The sequence below is a fragment of the Bemisia tabaci genome, chromosome 10 (genome assembly GCF_918797505.1).
Source record: "Bemisia tabaci chromosome 10, PGI_BMITA_v3".
NCBI classification, from domain to species: domain Eukaryota; kingdom Metazoa; phylum Arthropoda; class Insecta; order Hemiptera; family Aleyrodidae; genus Bemisia; species Bemisia tabaci.
Window position 1 is genome coordinate 24,953,894 of NC_092802.1, and position 16,496 is coordinate 24,970,389.

The 16,496-nt window shown below is 42.4% G+C and overlaps 2 protein-coding genes across 2 annotated transcripts in view; one reads left to right on the forward strand and one right to left on the reverse strand.

The window, feature by feature from the left end:
* Positions 1-16,496, reverse strand: part of LOC109042300 (puratrophin-1) — a 586,997-nt gene that overhangs the window by 409,260 nt on the left and 161,241 nt on the right. The window lies entirely within an intron of this gene.
* Positions 2,359-4,227, forward strand: LOC140225690 (E3 SUMO-protein ligase ZBED1-like). The gene is made up of 2 exons (XM_072305341.1): positions 2,359-3,286; positions 3,686-4,227. The coding sequence occupies exons 1-2, from the start codon at positions 2,359-2,361 to the stop codon at positions 4,225-4,227; spliced, it is 1,470 nt and encodes a 489-aa protein (XP_072161442.1).

Below are 16,496 nucleotides of genomic sequence, written 5' to 3' on the forward strand. Positions count from 1 at the left end.
TTATTTATATAGATCGGTCACGGCAATTTTGAAATTGCCCGGTCACAAGAATCACGATCTCTCTTTTTTTTTTTTTTTTTTTTTTTTTTTTTTTTTTTTTTTTTAAGAATTTTATTTAAATGTAACGTAATTAATACAAGTACCTATCACAATACTCTACGTGAGTCAATTCGAGCCTGCAACGACAAGTCGGCAGGCTCTTTAATCGAGCATTGTTCCTCTCCTATCGTGTATTGATCCAAGTATAAATCAACTTGCTATTGCTGAGCCAAAGCGTCAAGATTGAGGTTACCATCTTCTATACTAAAAGCTCCGAGACCTCTTAAATTTGCATATCTAGTAACGCTTGGTTCCAGCGTTCTACCGGGCTGATTTTCATGATTTTTGCGGCTATCGACAGGCAATAATTGTCTCTAAATGAGCCCGCTCTATTCAGATTTTTAAAATATGACCCAGGTTTTTTTATATTACGTGGTAAAGTTGCGAATTCTTCCATTTACACGATGTAAACTTTTATTTTTTGACACAGTTCGTTTGAGCGCTTCACTGGGCCGATTTCCATGATTTTTGCGGTTATTAAGAGGTGATAGTCCCTAGATGAGCTCATTCTAATCAGATTTTGGAAATAGACCCCAGTTTTTCTGTCTATAAGAGTAGACTAGGGACCTCAGAAAAGGGAGCAAAATTTGAAATTTCCGCCAATGAAAAATGGCGGGAATTTCAAATTTATCGGAAAATTGAAGTAAGCGGGAAGTATTGAATCTTGGTCTGTAAGAGGGGTAAAGTAAGTGAATCGAATGTATGCTTTTTTGTTAAAGACTATCTAAGAGTGAAGAAACGCTCCGTTCCGTTTCAGCCTTGGCGTGAAGTTCGAAATAAATGCCTATTCTTTTATTCGATTCTTATTGGTCCGATCGCTCCTGGCTAGAGGGAGATTAGATAAAAAATGAGAGTCGGATATGAAAATCTTTTAATTTTTTTTAAGTCGTTCTTTTGTCGAAGCAGGCCTAACAGAGCACGAAGCGCCTTCGGGGGGTTATGCGGCCAGGGGACATAGCCCCCCAATATTTTCATATCGCAGAGACCGTCATGGTAACGTTCAGTGTGCGAATTAAAGCAAGTAGATTATTGTTTTTTCCATGAGCGTGACGTCTGAATTTATGCATTAAATGTTATTAATTTGGGTAGGAGTTAATTTCAGTAAACTTAGATGAGCGAATCATATTCAACGTATTTGGGTTGCGGAACATTTTATCAGAATGCCTGAATTCGTACCTTATCTACTAGTCCATTGCCCTCCTACATGCACAAAATCATAGGGATTCCATTCCCCATACCTTTTTAAAGCAGTTTTGTGGTAGGTACTCAGGTTTAACTGAAAGAGCAGTGACAGCGGCGCAAGAAAATCGCTCTTCTAATCGCTTCCATGACCCAATTTTCGGATTGAGGATGACTTAAATTGTCACTGAGAGTATAATGAATTTAATTATATACGTAGTTGCTTCTTTTCTGGCATTGGCTTAATTCGAATATTAGTATTCACGATTATTCGGTCACTTACACTGGTCAAAGAATCGTGTTTTAATGTTTGATTCTTGTAGATTAACTAAAAATAATAAGATCTCCACAAACAGCAGCTCTCTATGTAGGTTCCATATTAACCGAGTTATTGCCCTTTGAAAAATTAGTTTTATGACGTCATCCACCGCGGCAGTGACACCGTTGATCTCTCCCATACCTTGCTTTCATCAATCAGTGAGGCATAAATTTTCACTGGATACTCAACGTGAAACTCGAATGGAAACATAGTGGAAGAAATCAATGAAGTCACTACCGCGGTGGATGACGTCATAAACCGAATTTTTCAAAACGTGATATTTCGGTTAATATTAAACGTAGAAAGTTACTGTTTGATTCGATCTAATTATTTTGAGTTAAGCAACAAGAATCAAACATTAAAACACGATTCTGTGACCAGTGCAACTAGCCCATGAATGTTCAAGATTCAATTCATAGGAGCCTTCATCATGACTTTCAAAACTTCGCGTTCTTATTTTATTAATTAATTTTTCTAGAACTTGGCGAACTTTCAAAACTTTCATTATTGCTTTACATTTAGACTGTCTAATTTTGCTTAGTATTTTTCTAAAATAAAAAATTCTAACAGCCCTTTTCTTTCCTCTATCTCTGCATAGGCACACTGAAAGGAACGACAATAATTTGAACAGAAGACTCAACAAGCTAGTGGCACGGTGCATTGCAACAGAGTGCTTACCGTATAGTTTTGGCCAACGTCCAGGCGTTACAAAAATGTTACAGGGCTTTAATAAAGCTTATATACCTGTAAGTCGCCATGCTATGACAAACACTTTTGTCCCTTCCATCAAAGATGACATGAATAAGACTATTAAGAGTCTTTTGAAACAGGCAACTTACTGTTCCATGACAGGGGACATATGGACAGCGGACAACGGCGACTCGTTTTTTGGCCTCACCTGCCACTTCCTCGATAATTCGTGGGACGTCCATTCCGTATGTCTGGGGTGTGTGTTGTTCAATGAGTCGCACACAGGTGAGAACATTGAAGAGTTCATTCGTGCGACGTTGGACGAGTGGAACATGCCCTTAGGAAAAATAGTAGCTGCAACAACCGACAATGGGTCCAATATCCTATTGGCAGTCGAGATGTTGGAGCTACTTTCCTTAGGCTGTTTCGCCCACACACTCCAGATCGGAGTGGACAAAGTCCTTCGATTCGGCGAAGGTGGCGAGGTTGTGAAGAAGTGCAAAAAACTTCAGAATCTCTTTGCGTATAACACTTCAGCTGCCAAAAGAGACCTAAATGATCTGTCACTTACGAGAACTGGCAAGAAAGCCCTGGCTCTGCCAGCTCCATGCTCCACACGTTGGTGGAGTTATCTACGCCTCTTGGTAGCTGTCGTGAAACAGCACGGTATCATCAGCGAACTCCTAACATCTGAGAAATATGCAACAAAGTACGAAATCTACTTGCTGACCGTAGAGGAGCTGTCGTACGCAAAGATCCTCATTCAGGTTCTCACACAACTGAAAGAATTGAGCGACGGAGTCAGCGGCGAGGATTATGTGACGGCGAGTTGTGTCCTTCCTTTGATAACAGTCCTGCAAAAATCTTCGTCATCAAATTCGGCCACTACGATAAGTGCGGATTCTATCACCTCCTCCGCGTCGACATCCTCTAGCTCAATGCAGGGTTGTGGTCAACCTGCCTCATCGGAGACCGCCCACGTTGCAGCAAATGCAGACCGTGCAGAGCCAAGGAGAAATTCTGATGATGATGATGATGATGCCGATGATGATGATAATGATGATGATGATGATGATGATGATCATGATGATCATGATGATCATGATGATAATGATGATGATGATGATGATGATGATGATGATGATGATGATAACGAAGAGGATGATGAAGGAGAAGAGGAGGAGGAAGAAAGAGGAGAAGAAGAGGAAGAAGAAGAGGAGGAGCAAGTGGAAGAAGAGGTAGAAGAGGTTGAGTTAAACACTCCGAGCGCGAGCACATCATCAGGCAGCATTAGCGCCGTTTCATTAACACCGACTGAGAATGATCGGAGGAGGGCCGTGTTCAACGAATGTATTGGTGAACTTGTAAAAAAGTTCATCGGCATTCCCCCTCCTGCAGGAACACGTGCAGGGAAAAAGTATAGACACGCAGTTCAAGCAAGAAAATTGCTGCTAAAATGCGCGTTTTGTGATCTCCGGTACTTTTTTGAACTGTCTGAGGACGATCAAACAGATGCGGAGACTGCAATTTTGGGCGAGATGATCAGAATGTGTCAAGTCTCAAACAGAGATGGTCCACCCCCAGCCAAACGAAAATGCCGTGGCATAGCTGCGTTCTTCTCTGCACATGGAAATAACTCCGTTACCGCTGCTTCTGAATCGCCCGAAGATCAGGCAATGACTGAAATTCGGCGATATAAGCAGATGGTGCGGGTTGATGTGGGAGAAAATATCGCCAAATGGTGGCAGGTCCACGAGAAGGAATTCCCTCGACTCGCAATTCTAGCAAAGAAATATCTATCTGTGACAGCTACGAGTATTCCTGCGGAGCGAGTATTCAGTACAGGTGGAAGAGTAGTGACTGACTCTCGCCATAGTTTAACAGGACTCCACGTTAACGACTTGGTTCAAATGAGTTGCAATAAGAGATACATTCTTTAGGTTAATTAAACATGTTGCAATTAGCAGTTAGGAGCAATGAAAATAATGACAAGATATGTGTAGCTTTAGTCAAATAACTGCGCATTTTATAAGAAATAAAATTATGTTAGATTTTTACTACCTTAAGCCTTTCGATCGGTAGATCATCATCAGAGGTATATTAATTAGTAAATACAAAGGCGCACTTGGTCAATTGAAAGGAAAATAAATGAAAAAAGAGTTAATACAAAGTTAGACAATTTTTGGAATGGTCCATGGCTAGGGCTTAATATATTAGCTCAAGATTGAGATTGAGCTAATAGATACAACGATACAACCTCTGATGATGATGATCTATCAATCGAAAGGCGTAAGGTAATAACAATTTAATATAATTTCATTTTTTATAAAATTTGCAATAAAAATATTGCAAATTTATGGTGGAAATATTGCCACTTTATTGCATTAAATCTCAATTTGATCTCAATATTTTCATTGCACTGTGATACTTGGGACACTGCCAGCAAGATAGGTGCGCAGTAAGCATCAGTATGTTGTCGTATCTATTTTTTCACTTTCGTCAATACCATAGCAGGTATAGCTTGGGTGAGTTGGTTCAAATAACTTCTAGCGTGCTTTAGACTTCTTGTCCCTAACGTAGACCCTGATGACCCTGAACGGCAACTTAAATTCAAGGAAAATCAAGTTTCGAATGTTCATAACCGTTTTTTGCCACCATAACTCACTAGATCACATCAAGAATGTCACCGTCAAAAGCTGAGCTCCCCTTACATTTAGCACTTTTTGTGTGGTCTACGGTGAGGACAAAATACATAGTTTCTGTCTTCACCGTACACCATTCAAAAAGTGCTAAATCTAAGGGGAACTCAACGTTTGACGGCGATGATCTTTAAATTTATCCAGAATATAATGTGATCTAGTGAGTCATGATGGCAAAAAATATGGTCATGAACATTTGAAACTTTATTTTCCTTGAATTTAAATTTTCGGTAAGGGTCAGGGTCTACAGTAGGGACGAAAAGTCTAAAAAACGTTAAAAGTTATTTGAACCAACCCGAGCAGTTGTATCAGTGGCGTTGCGTGAATTATTGAGATGTATCGATTGTTATGCCATTTAAACTTATGGTAAAGAATCGATTATTAAGGTGTTCGTTGCAAACACCCTGTTTATCGATCCTTTTCCATAGGTTTAAGTGGCATAACAATCGATAAATCGCAATTCACGCCACGCCACTGAATTGTATTTATTCTCCCTCTGTATTTTTGTATTATCTAAGTATCTATTTCATCTAAGTAAAGACTTTAATCCTGCTAACTTAGTATGCGTAGGTAATCCTTTTTTTCACTTATTTCATAATTTTCTCCTCATGTTTCTTTTTCTCTTTGCCCTTCTCTCTCTTTCATATGTAGGTGTATCTTCATTTCACCACATCTCAGCTTTACCACAGTGATTTATATTTAGTGTGTGAAATTGTTTTTTTCAATAGCAATTTCGCAATTACCTCCGGTTTCATTCTGTATGTTAAAAATTTTACTATCACTGCCTTTGTTCATGTATTTACAAATATATTTAATTGCCCGTATTGAGGTACATATTTCTTTATTAACGTGACATTTGAAAATCTTGCTCAGAATGAAGGAGTAAGGTACTACCCATGTATTGTCAATAGTTATTTCTCTTGAGCCTCGAGTTTTGATCCCACCAGTTTGACCTCCATTTTCTGGTGATCTTCGTTTATCCAGAGGATAGCCGTTTTCATTGTGTTGGGTTTCACTGATGAATAATTTTGGATACTTTTTTGTGCTTATTCCATTTTTCATACACGGAGAAATGTTGTTAATAGTTCCACGGGGACCATGTATCATATTTTTCAAGATAATATCAAGAAGAGTAGAAATTTTGTTGTTATTTTTTTCTATGTTTTCAAACAGACATTTCGTCTCAGGGAAAGCAATGCTTTCACTTCCCTTCTTCCAGGCCGTCACAAAATAATTAGAAACGTTTATTCCCCCACCCTCAAGCTGCCCTACCAAAATAATAAGTAAGAAAGAGCATATCAGATACTTAATACATGCTGCAAAGCGGGAACTACCCTCATCATATGCAATGACAAAGCGCAAAAAAGCAATAAAGAGACTACGCGTAGTCTCTTTATTCTATATCGTGGAAATACGGGGGGGGGGGGGGGGGACGCAGTTCAGTCGAAAAAACACGTTGAAAAAACAAATTTTAAAAATAGAAATTTACCTCAATGACAATAACATCAGCTGACGCGTCAGGCGCAACCATGGAAACAGAAAAGACGCTATGAAATTCCATAAACAACGTATATACCACTGCCAGTCATACGCCTATACGCCTTTTGGCTTTTTTTACCAATCATCGAAGAAAATTCAAAAGAGCGTATCTCCGGCTCTTAGACTACAAAATTTCGTTAAGGGGATGTGATCGCTTCTACCAGGGGATGTGAGAGAGGTAGGGGCCAGGGGCCTCCCCCGCAGAATTCTGACAATTTGAGGCTATAATCAGCAGTTTTGTCTTCTTTGCCACCGCAGTAACTTGCTTAGTTTTTCACGGGTAAATATATCATTGTTTTTTTTAAAAATTAAACGAAGCTTTTTTACAGAAAAAACGGGTGGGGAGAAGAAATATGTGGGGGAGGAGAATGAAGGATTAGAGAGAAAAGAAAGGGGGGAGAAGAAACGGGGGTGGAGGAGAATATAACCAAGCGAAAACAGGTAAAACTTCGGCGGATTGACGCGAACTGCCTTTAAAAAAAAAAAATTCACCCCCCCCCCCCCCCGCAAATTTCAAACTTGACGAGGTGCTTGTCTGCAAACATGGCTACTGATGTCACTGCAGTTATATAATGGAGTAGGTGAGCAAAAGTCCGAATGAATTGTAAGTCGTTCCAGACATGAGGAGAGGGCTGAAGGATAGCAGACAGGACGGAGAGTCGCATTAGGTTACTACTTACTTCCCGAAAATTCGATTCATTCGATTTTATGAAGAGAATTTGATGAAGAGCTTCAGTTAAACTGTGGCGTATATGTATGAAGATAGTGAATAAGGAAGGAGACGCTGATCACGCGGACGAAAAAAGTGAGGAAGGGAAGGGAGCGGCAGTAGCGTCACCGATAAGAACCTCAGTCAAACGGGACCTAGGAATAGGATCGAGATCTTAAACGAGGAAAGGAGTCGCAGTCGTGGGCGGCAAGGGGGAACGGAGATAGTCAGCGGTGCCGTCACCGAAAGGAAAGGTGCATGAAACAAAAGCGATGCGAGGTGTGAGGAGCACTGGAGCAGGCCAGGCGCCACGGGTCAAACCAAATACCGAACCGAAGAAGAGTGTAATTGTGTGATATGAGGAAAACGAACGGGGACGAGATAAGGACGATTCGACGTAGGATGGTGAGGGCGTGTGTGTGTGTGCGTGCAGTACGGGCCGACATACACTGAGCGGATGCAAAATTTGAACGAAATGGTCAAAACTGTGTAACTGTAGTGAGTACCATTATCATTGTCGCGGCACGCGCAGCGCCGGCGAGCGCCGAGCCATACTACCAAGGTCCATTGGATCATTATTGTTATTCGTAATGGGCATTTGGGCTAGGAGCTAAAGGAGCACTGAGATTGGGAGGTAGGGTAGCGCAGCGGACCTCTGATATTTTACAAATAAATGGTTAGTAATTAATGGAGTGAATGCGATAAGCGCATGTATTTTGAATAAAAATTGATCTGAAAAAGTAACTTAAGTAAACAGACGAGAATTAAGACCTGGTATTTTCATGGTTTGTGTGGTTGAATTAATTTGTTTTGTTGTAGGAGGGGAGGGGGGGGGGAGATTAAGCACGTGGAATGATTTTCGTTAATTCTATGTATACAGATCACATGGTAATAATATAATTTGTGGACAGAACTGCTACGTTAGTTAATGTTGATGCTGTTATTTCAATCGAATTGGAAACGAAGAAAAAAAAAGAGGAAGAGGAATTCTTGACAACAATATGAAAATTCTGCGATTATTATTTGCTAAACATGGTAAATCTTATTTCAACATTACAAAATAACATTTCGATCGAAACGGCTTTCGAAACAAACGTTCCGATCGGGCATTTCGATCGAGCAGTTCGATCGAGCATTTCGATCGAACATTTCGATCGAGCAGTTCGATCGAGCAGTTCGATCGAGCAGTTTCGATCGAAACAGGTCTTCGAACGATCATCGAAATGATCGATCGATCGATCGATCGGTTCGGGGACAGGCCTAGTCACAACACGTTTAAGAAGCGGCCCGATTCCGCTGCGGCACTGACCGAGTGTCCGATCTCGTGGCTGCAATTTCACCGATTTCGGCCGACCACTGCCCACGCGCCCCGACCCGCGAGCGAGTCGAATCGGGGAAACTGCCTCTTAACAAATTGCCACCCGCAAGAGAACTTCAAGTTTCGGATCTGAAATATTCGATCTCTCCTGTTTGGCCGGTGTGCTGGTAACTTGCAGCGACGGTGTGCTGCCATGATAGCGAAAGGAGAGGTAGTCCAGGCGCCTGGTGGCTAAAAATGAGGCTACCTGGAATTTCGGGTACACAGCGATTTTTTTGGGTTACTTAATGTTTTTTTGGTCGCTGAATTCGACTTTTAAGTTTCCTACCGCGTATCTGGTGAGCATTTTCCGCTATTTTGAAAAATGGCCTACAAAGGCCTTTTTTGCGGTTTTTTTTGATACAGCGGCTACGCATGAGAAAAAGTCCCGGATTTAGTTAATGTTTCAAATAGCTGGCGTAATTTGAAAGAAAATGGTATATAAATATGCTAGGTTTGCTTAAAAAATGAGGAACTTCGAAACTTGGAATTTGGGAACGCTTCGGAACTTGGCGGACCGCGGCGAGCCGGACCGCGTGTTGACGGGTGCGCTGCGAAAACGTGAGTAGGCGCGATGTTCACGATGCTGTATCTTCCTCAATTTTTAAGCAAACCTAGCATATGTATACACCGTTTTCTTCCAAATTATGTCAACTATTCAAAACATTAACTAAATTAAGCGAAAGTCAAGTTTCACAAACCAATTTCTGACGGACAAGGCCTTCCATTCATAAGAAATGAACGAAAAAGTTATGAAAGAACAAACACAAAATTACGTTTAATGATTTTAACTTCCGCCGCCGCGCCGCGCAGACCGCACCCTGTTTGGCGCAATGCGTGAAGTATTCATGTAGTCTTGTAGGCGATATGCGTTTCCCGGCGACCGCTGCTGACCGCAGTGTTTGACGCAATGCGTGAAGTATTCATGCAGTCTTTTAGGCGCTATGCGTTTCCCGACGACCCCTGCTGATCGCACGGTGTTTAACGCAATGCGTGAAGTATTCATGCAGTCTTGTAGGCGCTAATATGTGTTACACGCTGACCGCCGAGCCGAAGGCTTCTCCTTTTCATCTCAAGTACTCGTCATCATTTCTCTTTCTCTCCAAGTCGCGCCGTTCCAGGCCAAATTGGGTGTTTGGTTTCTCTCTTAACTCGACTAATTAAAGGTGCTGTCTCTTGTATCAGTGAAAGACGACAAAATTAGAAATTACTATACTCTCAGGAAATGAGAGATTTTGTAGCCTTTTCTCGTTTATAATTGTTTTTTTCTAAATTCGATTTTTTTTATACCTACATTTAAAAAAATTGCAAAATTTGCCGCCATGGGCCGCGGCCCATGTGGCCACCTCCTTAAACCGGCCCTGGAACGAACTTAATTGTAGTTCGATATTGCCACATTTCTTCGCGCAAGTTGCATTTTAACCGGGAGAATCTTGGAAATTTCTAACTGAAAATTTCAATGATTTTTCTTTTGATCTCATTGAAAAACCAAAGAAATTTTGGGCAGAAATTTCGCAGGTAAATTCATGTAAAAAATTTGGCTGTTTGGGTCAATTTAGCACCACTGAAATAGAGTTACGTACCTTCGTCTCGAAATCGATGGGTAATTGCATCACCCCTGTTTGAAAATATCTTCCAACTGTGCCAACATTTTTTTAGAACCCATGTTCAAATAAATATTTATGCTTTTTTTACTGGTTTACTTACCAAGTCTCTGGCCAACAGGAGAGGTGGCTTCATTTTATGCTCCCAGCGCTCCGTCCTCATGTCTTTGGTTTACACTCACCTCATGCAGCGGGCTGATTATTGAAACTCATAGACAAAGCTATAGACAAAGACGACAAAAGGGATTTGGACGGATCCTACTGGTGGAAGCAGGTGGTGCTGGCAATGGACACAGGAGGTGAGTAATGGACTAACTAACGGCAACCCACTATAGACCCGACAGTTAGTCCATCATTTTCTTCCTTAGTCTATGAGAACCAATCATGTCAACCATTGAGAACGCTCCATACTCCCTATGTCTTCTTTGTCTTTCGCTTTGTCCATCAGTTTCAATAATCGCTCCGCATGTGCTCTAGTCTCACTCAACCTTGATTACACATTTTTCGTGTCTTTTTTAACCTTTTCAAATTTCAACTATATCTATGACTTCTCCGCGTCTAGGGGCGGCTGAAACCGTAGCCATTTGGACAGTCATTGATGGTTAACCGGTGCTCGGTGTTGGACGTTCGTCCATGTCACGCTAATTGAAGATATAACTTGAGCGTCCCGACCCGGGCAGAGCACGTTGAGTGACTCCACGTCAAGGCAGAGCGAGACAGCCCGGCCGGTGCCGCACAGTGGATCGAGTCAATAGGGGAAGTCAGACAAAACTTGGAAACTTTAAAAGCTTATAACTCCGTTTTGACTAAATTTTGAGGTTCTAAAAATGATTCCACTGGTTTACATAAACCGCTTTTATAGCGCAGCCTCGCGCTCTGCGACGCCCAATCGCCATTGCCCCCTATCCTCCCAGAGACCATCAGACAATTGGCACCTTCTGATCTCCTCCTCCACCCTATGTCGCCAACCTTTCACAGGACGTCCATGCCGTCGCCTTCCGGGGCGAACCCAATCGAAGACCTGCTTGGGCAACCGATCGTCTGCCATCCTTCGCACATGTCCGTACCAGACCAACTGCTTGGACCTGATATCGTGCACGATGTCCTTCTCCACACCCATTTTTTCGCGCACCTTTTCATTGCGGGTATCCGCAATATGAAAAGGTTCTCTCGATATCCCAGCAGACCTCCGTCAAAAGTCCATCTCGGTTGCCCTAAGCATGTCTTCAGTTCTTTTCTTCAGTTGCCAGGCCTCACTCCCGTAAGTTACGATACTCTTAACGATTCCACTGGTTTTCTCGTGAAATTTTCTACTATGACTACTAGGAGCACCCTTTGAACTTTAATATATCGACGGTGTAAGTCGGCAATCACATAACTCGTTTGCAGTGTCTGAAAATCTCCGCCTCTGTGTTATTTTTTTAAAGAAGAGCAAATTGACATCATTCCTTGTATTCAATGCAGAATTTTCTTCGCGCAGAGAAGAAAAATCACGGCAGGTTTGAAGAATTGCTGTTGAGTGGTTTTCCGTTTAAAAAATAACGTATGACAGGAAGTCTGCTACGTCGCGAACCGAGTTATGTGATTGCCGACTTACACCGTCGATATGACGAAATTAACATGAAAATGTGCAGTTTTAGTCGAGAATTTCATGGCCGACCTCTCCGATTGACTCGATCCACTGTGTGCCGGTCGGAGCCCCTGACCTTTGCGATAATGGTGCGGTGCCCGGTGCGGCATGAGCAAATCTATTACCACACGTTTACATCACAGCCGACGACGACGTCCGGCGATGCGCTGAGGGCAACGGTCATTTCGCTCTCAAGTCTTCACTCGCACCGCGCTGACAGTTGGGCTTTTTCGTCGCGTTTTACTACAGCACGTGAGGAATATTCAAAAAGAAAAATTAAACTAGAGATAAAAAAATGGTTGAGATTCAGGACGAGCAAAGCCCATGATTCAATTGGTGTTCCTGACTTAAGGAAAAACTATTTCTTCAACTTTCAATGGGCCTGGTGCAAACTTCAGCTAAAGCAAAAATAGGGGTTGTTCCTTCAGGCCCGATTTGCACACACTGGAAAAAAAAAAACACATTGGATCTAGAGTCCAGACTCTTGAAAACATTGAAACGAAAAAATATCCTCGATTCAATCAGATTTTTGCTTGAATCAAAAGGAAATTCCGCTCAATTTAAGAGGCTTTGTTCTTGATTTAAGCTTAAATCTGATTGAATCAAGAGTATTTTTTCTTGTCGGTGTTTTTAAGAGTCAAGTCTCGAGATCAAATGTGTTTTTTTTTCCACTGCACTGAAAATGGAGGTCATCGTTGCATCGTTGAGTAGTGCTCTGAAAAGTGGGCCATTACACAATTTCAGCCAAATTGGACAATCGTGGGCAAATTTTCAGCGATCGAGTAGACCGGGGCTAATCAGTTATATCAAGTTCATAAAATGGCGGTCTGAGTTTTAAAGTAAGCTTCAAATCTGATTGAATCAAGAGTATTTTTTCTTGTCGATGTTTTTAAGAGTCTGGACTCTAGATCCAATGTGTTTTTTTTTCCAGTGTATGTATTTACGGCGGCTTTGCGTTGCACGGCGGTATGATCCACATTATACAGGGTTATTCAAAAGTCACTCACCACTGGTCATAACTTTAGTTCTAATTATGATATCGACTTGCGGTTTAAGAAGATTTTCCTCATATCGAGGGGAAAACATTTTTCGGTGCTTTCCAGTTTTAGATCCCCCCGGAGGGCTGAAGGGGGCGGGGGGCAACACAAACATTTCAAATGGCCACCCTACTCATGACCAGGGGTGCGTGACTTTTGAATAACCCTGTATCAAGCGCGGAAACGAACGAACGAGGGGTCAAAGATTCACCCGCCCTCCGTCTAGCGTGCTCGCAGATAAGAATTCCTATTTGAAAAAACCCAACCACGCTTCCAAAATTCATAGTAAAAACAACTATTGACTCATCCCGACTGGAGCGGCGATCCCGTAGATCGGGCAACTGGGATGGACGCGGGTCAATGCCACGCGGCGGTGCAATACGATGCGTGGCGCGGCGGTGACGTCACTCCCGACACCCACCTCGCACCGCACCTTCGCTTTCGTCCGGCCGCGTTCCCGGTCGGTTTCCGCCTGGATCGGCTATTTTTAAAAGCGGCTTTTCTCCGTCTCGCTACGACTCCTCCGCCAGGTTCCAGGAAACGTCCCGGACGCGACGCGGTCGGCCGGGTCGTCCGTCTCGTCACCGTGGCGTGAATTGCGATACATCGATAGTTATGCCATTTAAACCTATGGAAAAGGATCGAAACACAGAGTGTTCGCAGCGAAAACCTTAATAATCGATTCTTTACCATAGGTTTAAATGGCATAACAATCGATGTATCGCAATTCACGCCACGCCACTGGAGAAGAACCGCATGTGTAAATATTGGTGCGACCGAGAGACGTGGACGGACACACTTGCAGTTCTAGCGCTGGCTCATAATCGGGAAGAGGAATGCTTGAAGGGAAAGCGATTTTAAAATGTCAGGGATACGCCACACGAATTCAGCAAATGGAATTCTCTGACATTTTCCTGACTTCCTTGACACATTTTGGTAAAATTCCTTGACAATGGTGATGTTGCATGTGTGAGGAAATTGCGATTTGACTATTGTTTCTAACGTAAAAGTTGGCGAGAAACACGATAGTGCCACCGGTTTTCCCTGAAATCAAATTCCAGCTTAAAAAAAGGTCTCAAAGTTGAGGCCAAAATGGAGGGGGTATTCCACGCTATCCTGAGAGTCCACCTCTACATCAAGACAAACTCTCCATGCGAAGATAGGGAGCAAATAGATTAGCAGGGTTGCCGTGTTTTAAGTTTTAGAGTCCCCAAATAAAGTGGCAGCCCTGTCAACGTATTTGCTCCTTATCTTCGCATGGAGAGTTTGTCTTGATGAAGAGGTGGACTCTCAGGATAGCGCGGGATACCCCCATCCTCCATTTTGCCTCAACTTAGAGAGCTTTTTTTGAGCTTGGGAGTTGATTTCAGGGAAAACCAGGGGCACCATCGTGTTTCTCGCGAACTTTTTGTTTGACTAACTATAGGGTTCCCTTAAAGTTGCCGTTAGTTATAGTATTACCCACCTTCTTTGCCATTGCAACACCCGTTTCCACCAATCTGATCCCTCCAGATCCCTTTTGTCTTCTTTGTCGATAGCTTTGTCTATCAATTTCAAAAATCGGCCCACTGGATCGGATTCAGCCGAGCTATCAGATCCAACACGAAAATCCGCTTCGAGACGTCCAGACGTGTTCCCTTTACGCAATCGTTATCGATAGCATGACGTCACGCGGTCCACAATAGCCTCCTCCCGCGGGAGGCATGCGTCTATTCAACTTTCGACCGAATCAGCTCTGCTGTGCTAAGGAAGAACGCCGTATGAGCCATCATACGTTGCCAAATTTCCTTCGATAAATACCGAATTTGCAGGGACAATTGTGAGTATTTTTTTCCAAAATTTTCAGACAATTTTGTATGCAATTTAATCCAAAATATCTGAAAATTTCGAAGAAAAATGTGCATGAATGTCGTGAAAAATACATGTTTTGTCAAGGGAAATTTGGCCACTCTCGAATGTTCATACGGCGTTCTTCCTTAGCACGGCAGAGCTCGCGGTGTGTGTAGCCGGTGTCTCGAAAGGCCGGTCGCCCCGGAAGCGGTCGCACGGACATTCGATATCTATCGACTCGACATCGAATCGAACATCGATATCACCGGGGGTAGTAATCGGGGGAATCGAATCGAAGTTCGAGATGGGGATTTTTTGTCCGGGAGACGTACGAGGGGCCGGCCCGGAGCCTCCGGTTCAATGGGCCATAAATACGGCTGTAACACTGATCAACTGATCAGCTGATCCGCCGCCGGCCCCTGCTTCGCCGCTGACCATTCCCGGCGTGGGATTTTTTCGGCGCGGCGCTGATAGTTCTGCCAGACTGCCCGCCTGCCTCGTTGCCAACGGCGCTTATGCAAAAGGAGGTAATCTGCATTGGGAGCTTCGAGAGAGGACACCGGAAAAAAAACGCATTGGATCTGGAGTCCAGACTCTTGAAAACATTGACAAGAAAAAATACTCTTGGTTCAATCGGATTTTAGCTTGAATCAAAACGAAATCCGCTTAAATTAAAAGGCTTGGTTCTTAATTTAAGCTAGATTCTGATCGAATCAAGAGTACTTTTTCTTGTCGATGTTTTTAAGAGTATGGACTCTAGATCCAATGTGTTTCTTTTTCCAGTGGACCGAATCTGTTCAAAGGATAGACAGATTTTTCGTTTACACTGGAAAAAAAAACACATTGGATCTAGAGTCCAGACTCTTGAAAACATCGACAAGAAAAAATACTCTTGATTTAATCAGATTTAAGCTTGAATCAAGAACCAAGCCTCTTAATTTGAGCGGATTTTCTTTTGATTTAAGCTTAAATCTGATTGAATCAAGAGTCCTTTTTCTTGTCAATGTTTATAAGAGTCTGGACTCTAGATCCAATGTGTTTTTTTTCCAGTGAGGGATGGATAGATTTTTAGTTTAGGGTCAGAATTTGAAAGGCAGGCTTAAAAAGCAGAGCAAAGCTCTGAAAAGAACTCGCTCGCCTTGTAATTGTCTTCAGCTGATTTCTTCAGAACGGCTTTCGGCTTTCAAGCAGTTTTAAAATAACATATCGATGGCTAAGGAACAACGCCTGTCTGCAAACAGACACATTTGCAGGACGAAGAGAAAACTTCGCCGTTTTTGTAATTTTGAAGTTGGGTTTAATTTTTTCATTCATTACTGCACTTTACTGCAGATTTTATCAAAAACTATTTTACAGAGATAAAATCGCTACGAGATTGAGGATAACGCACAGATGTTGATGATTCCAGCTACATTATCGCCAAGATAAAATGGTAAAAGATGGTAATTTAATTTCAAAATATTCCGAAATTTTTGTTGAAAAATGCTACTTACAAACTAAAATTGGAATATTTACTTAACGGGATCCCCTGACATGAGCCTTGAAGGGCACGAAACACACTCTAGGGGTTGAGCCACGTAGCGGGCGGGGCACATAGACCTCTGGCATGAGCTGAATTTCAGTCTTCAGAATCGAACTCTTCCACTCCGTACATGCAAAAATTTACATTATATACTCTTTTAACTACAGGAAAACTGCGCCTCTTTTTGATTGGTCAACGAGGTTTTAAGGCTTCATAATGCTCTTACGGCCGTAAATAAACAAACAAGATGGCGACCCGCCGTAACATTTATAAAAAGCTAAA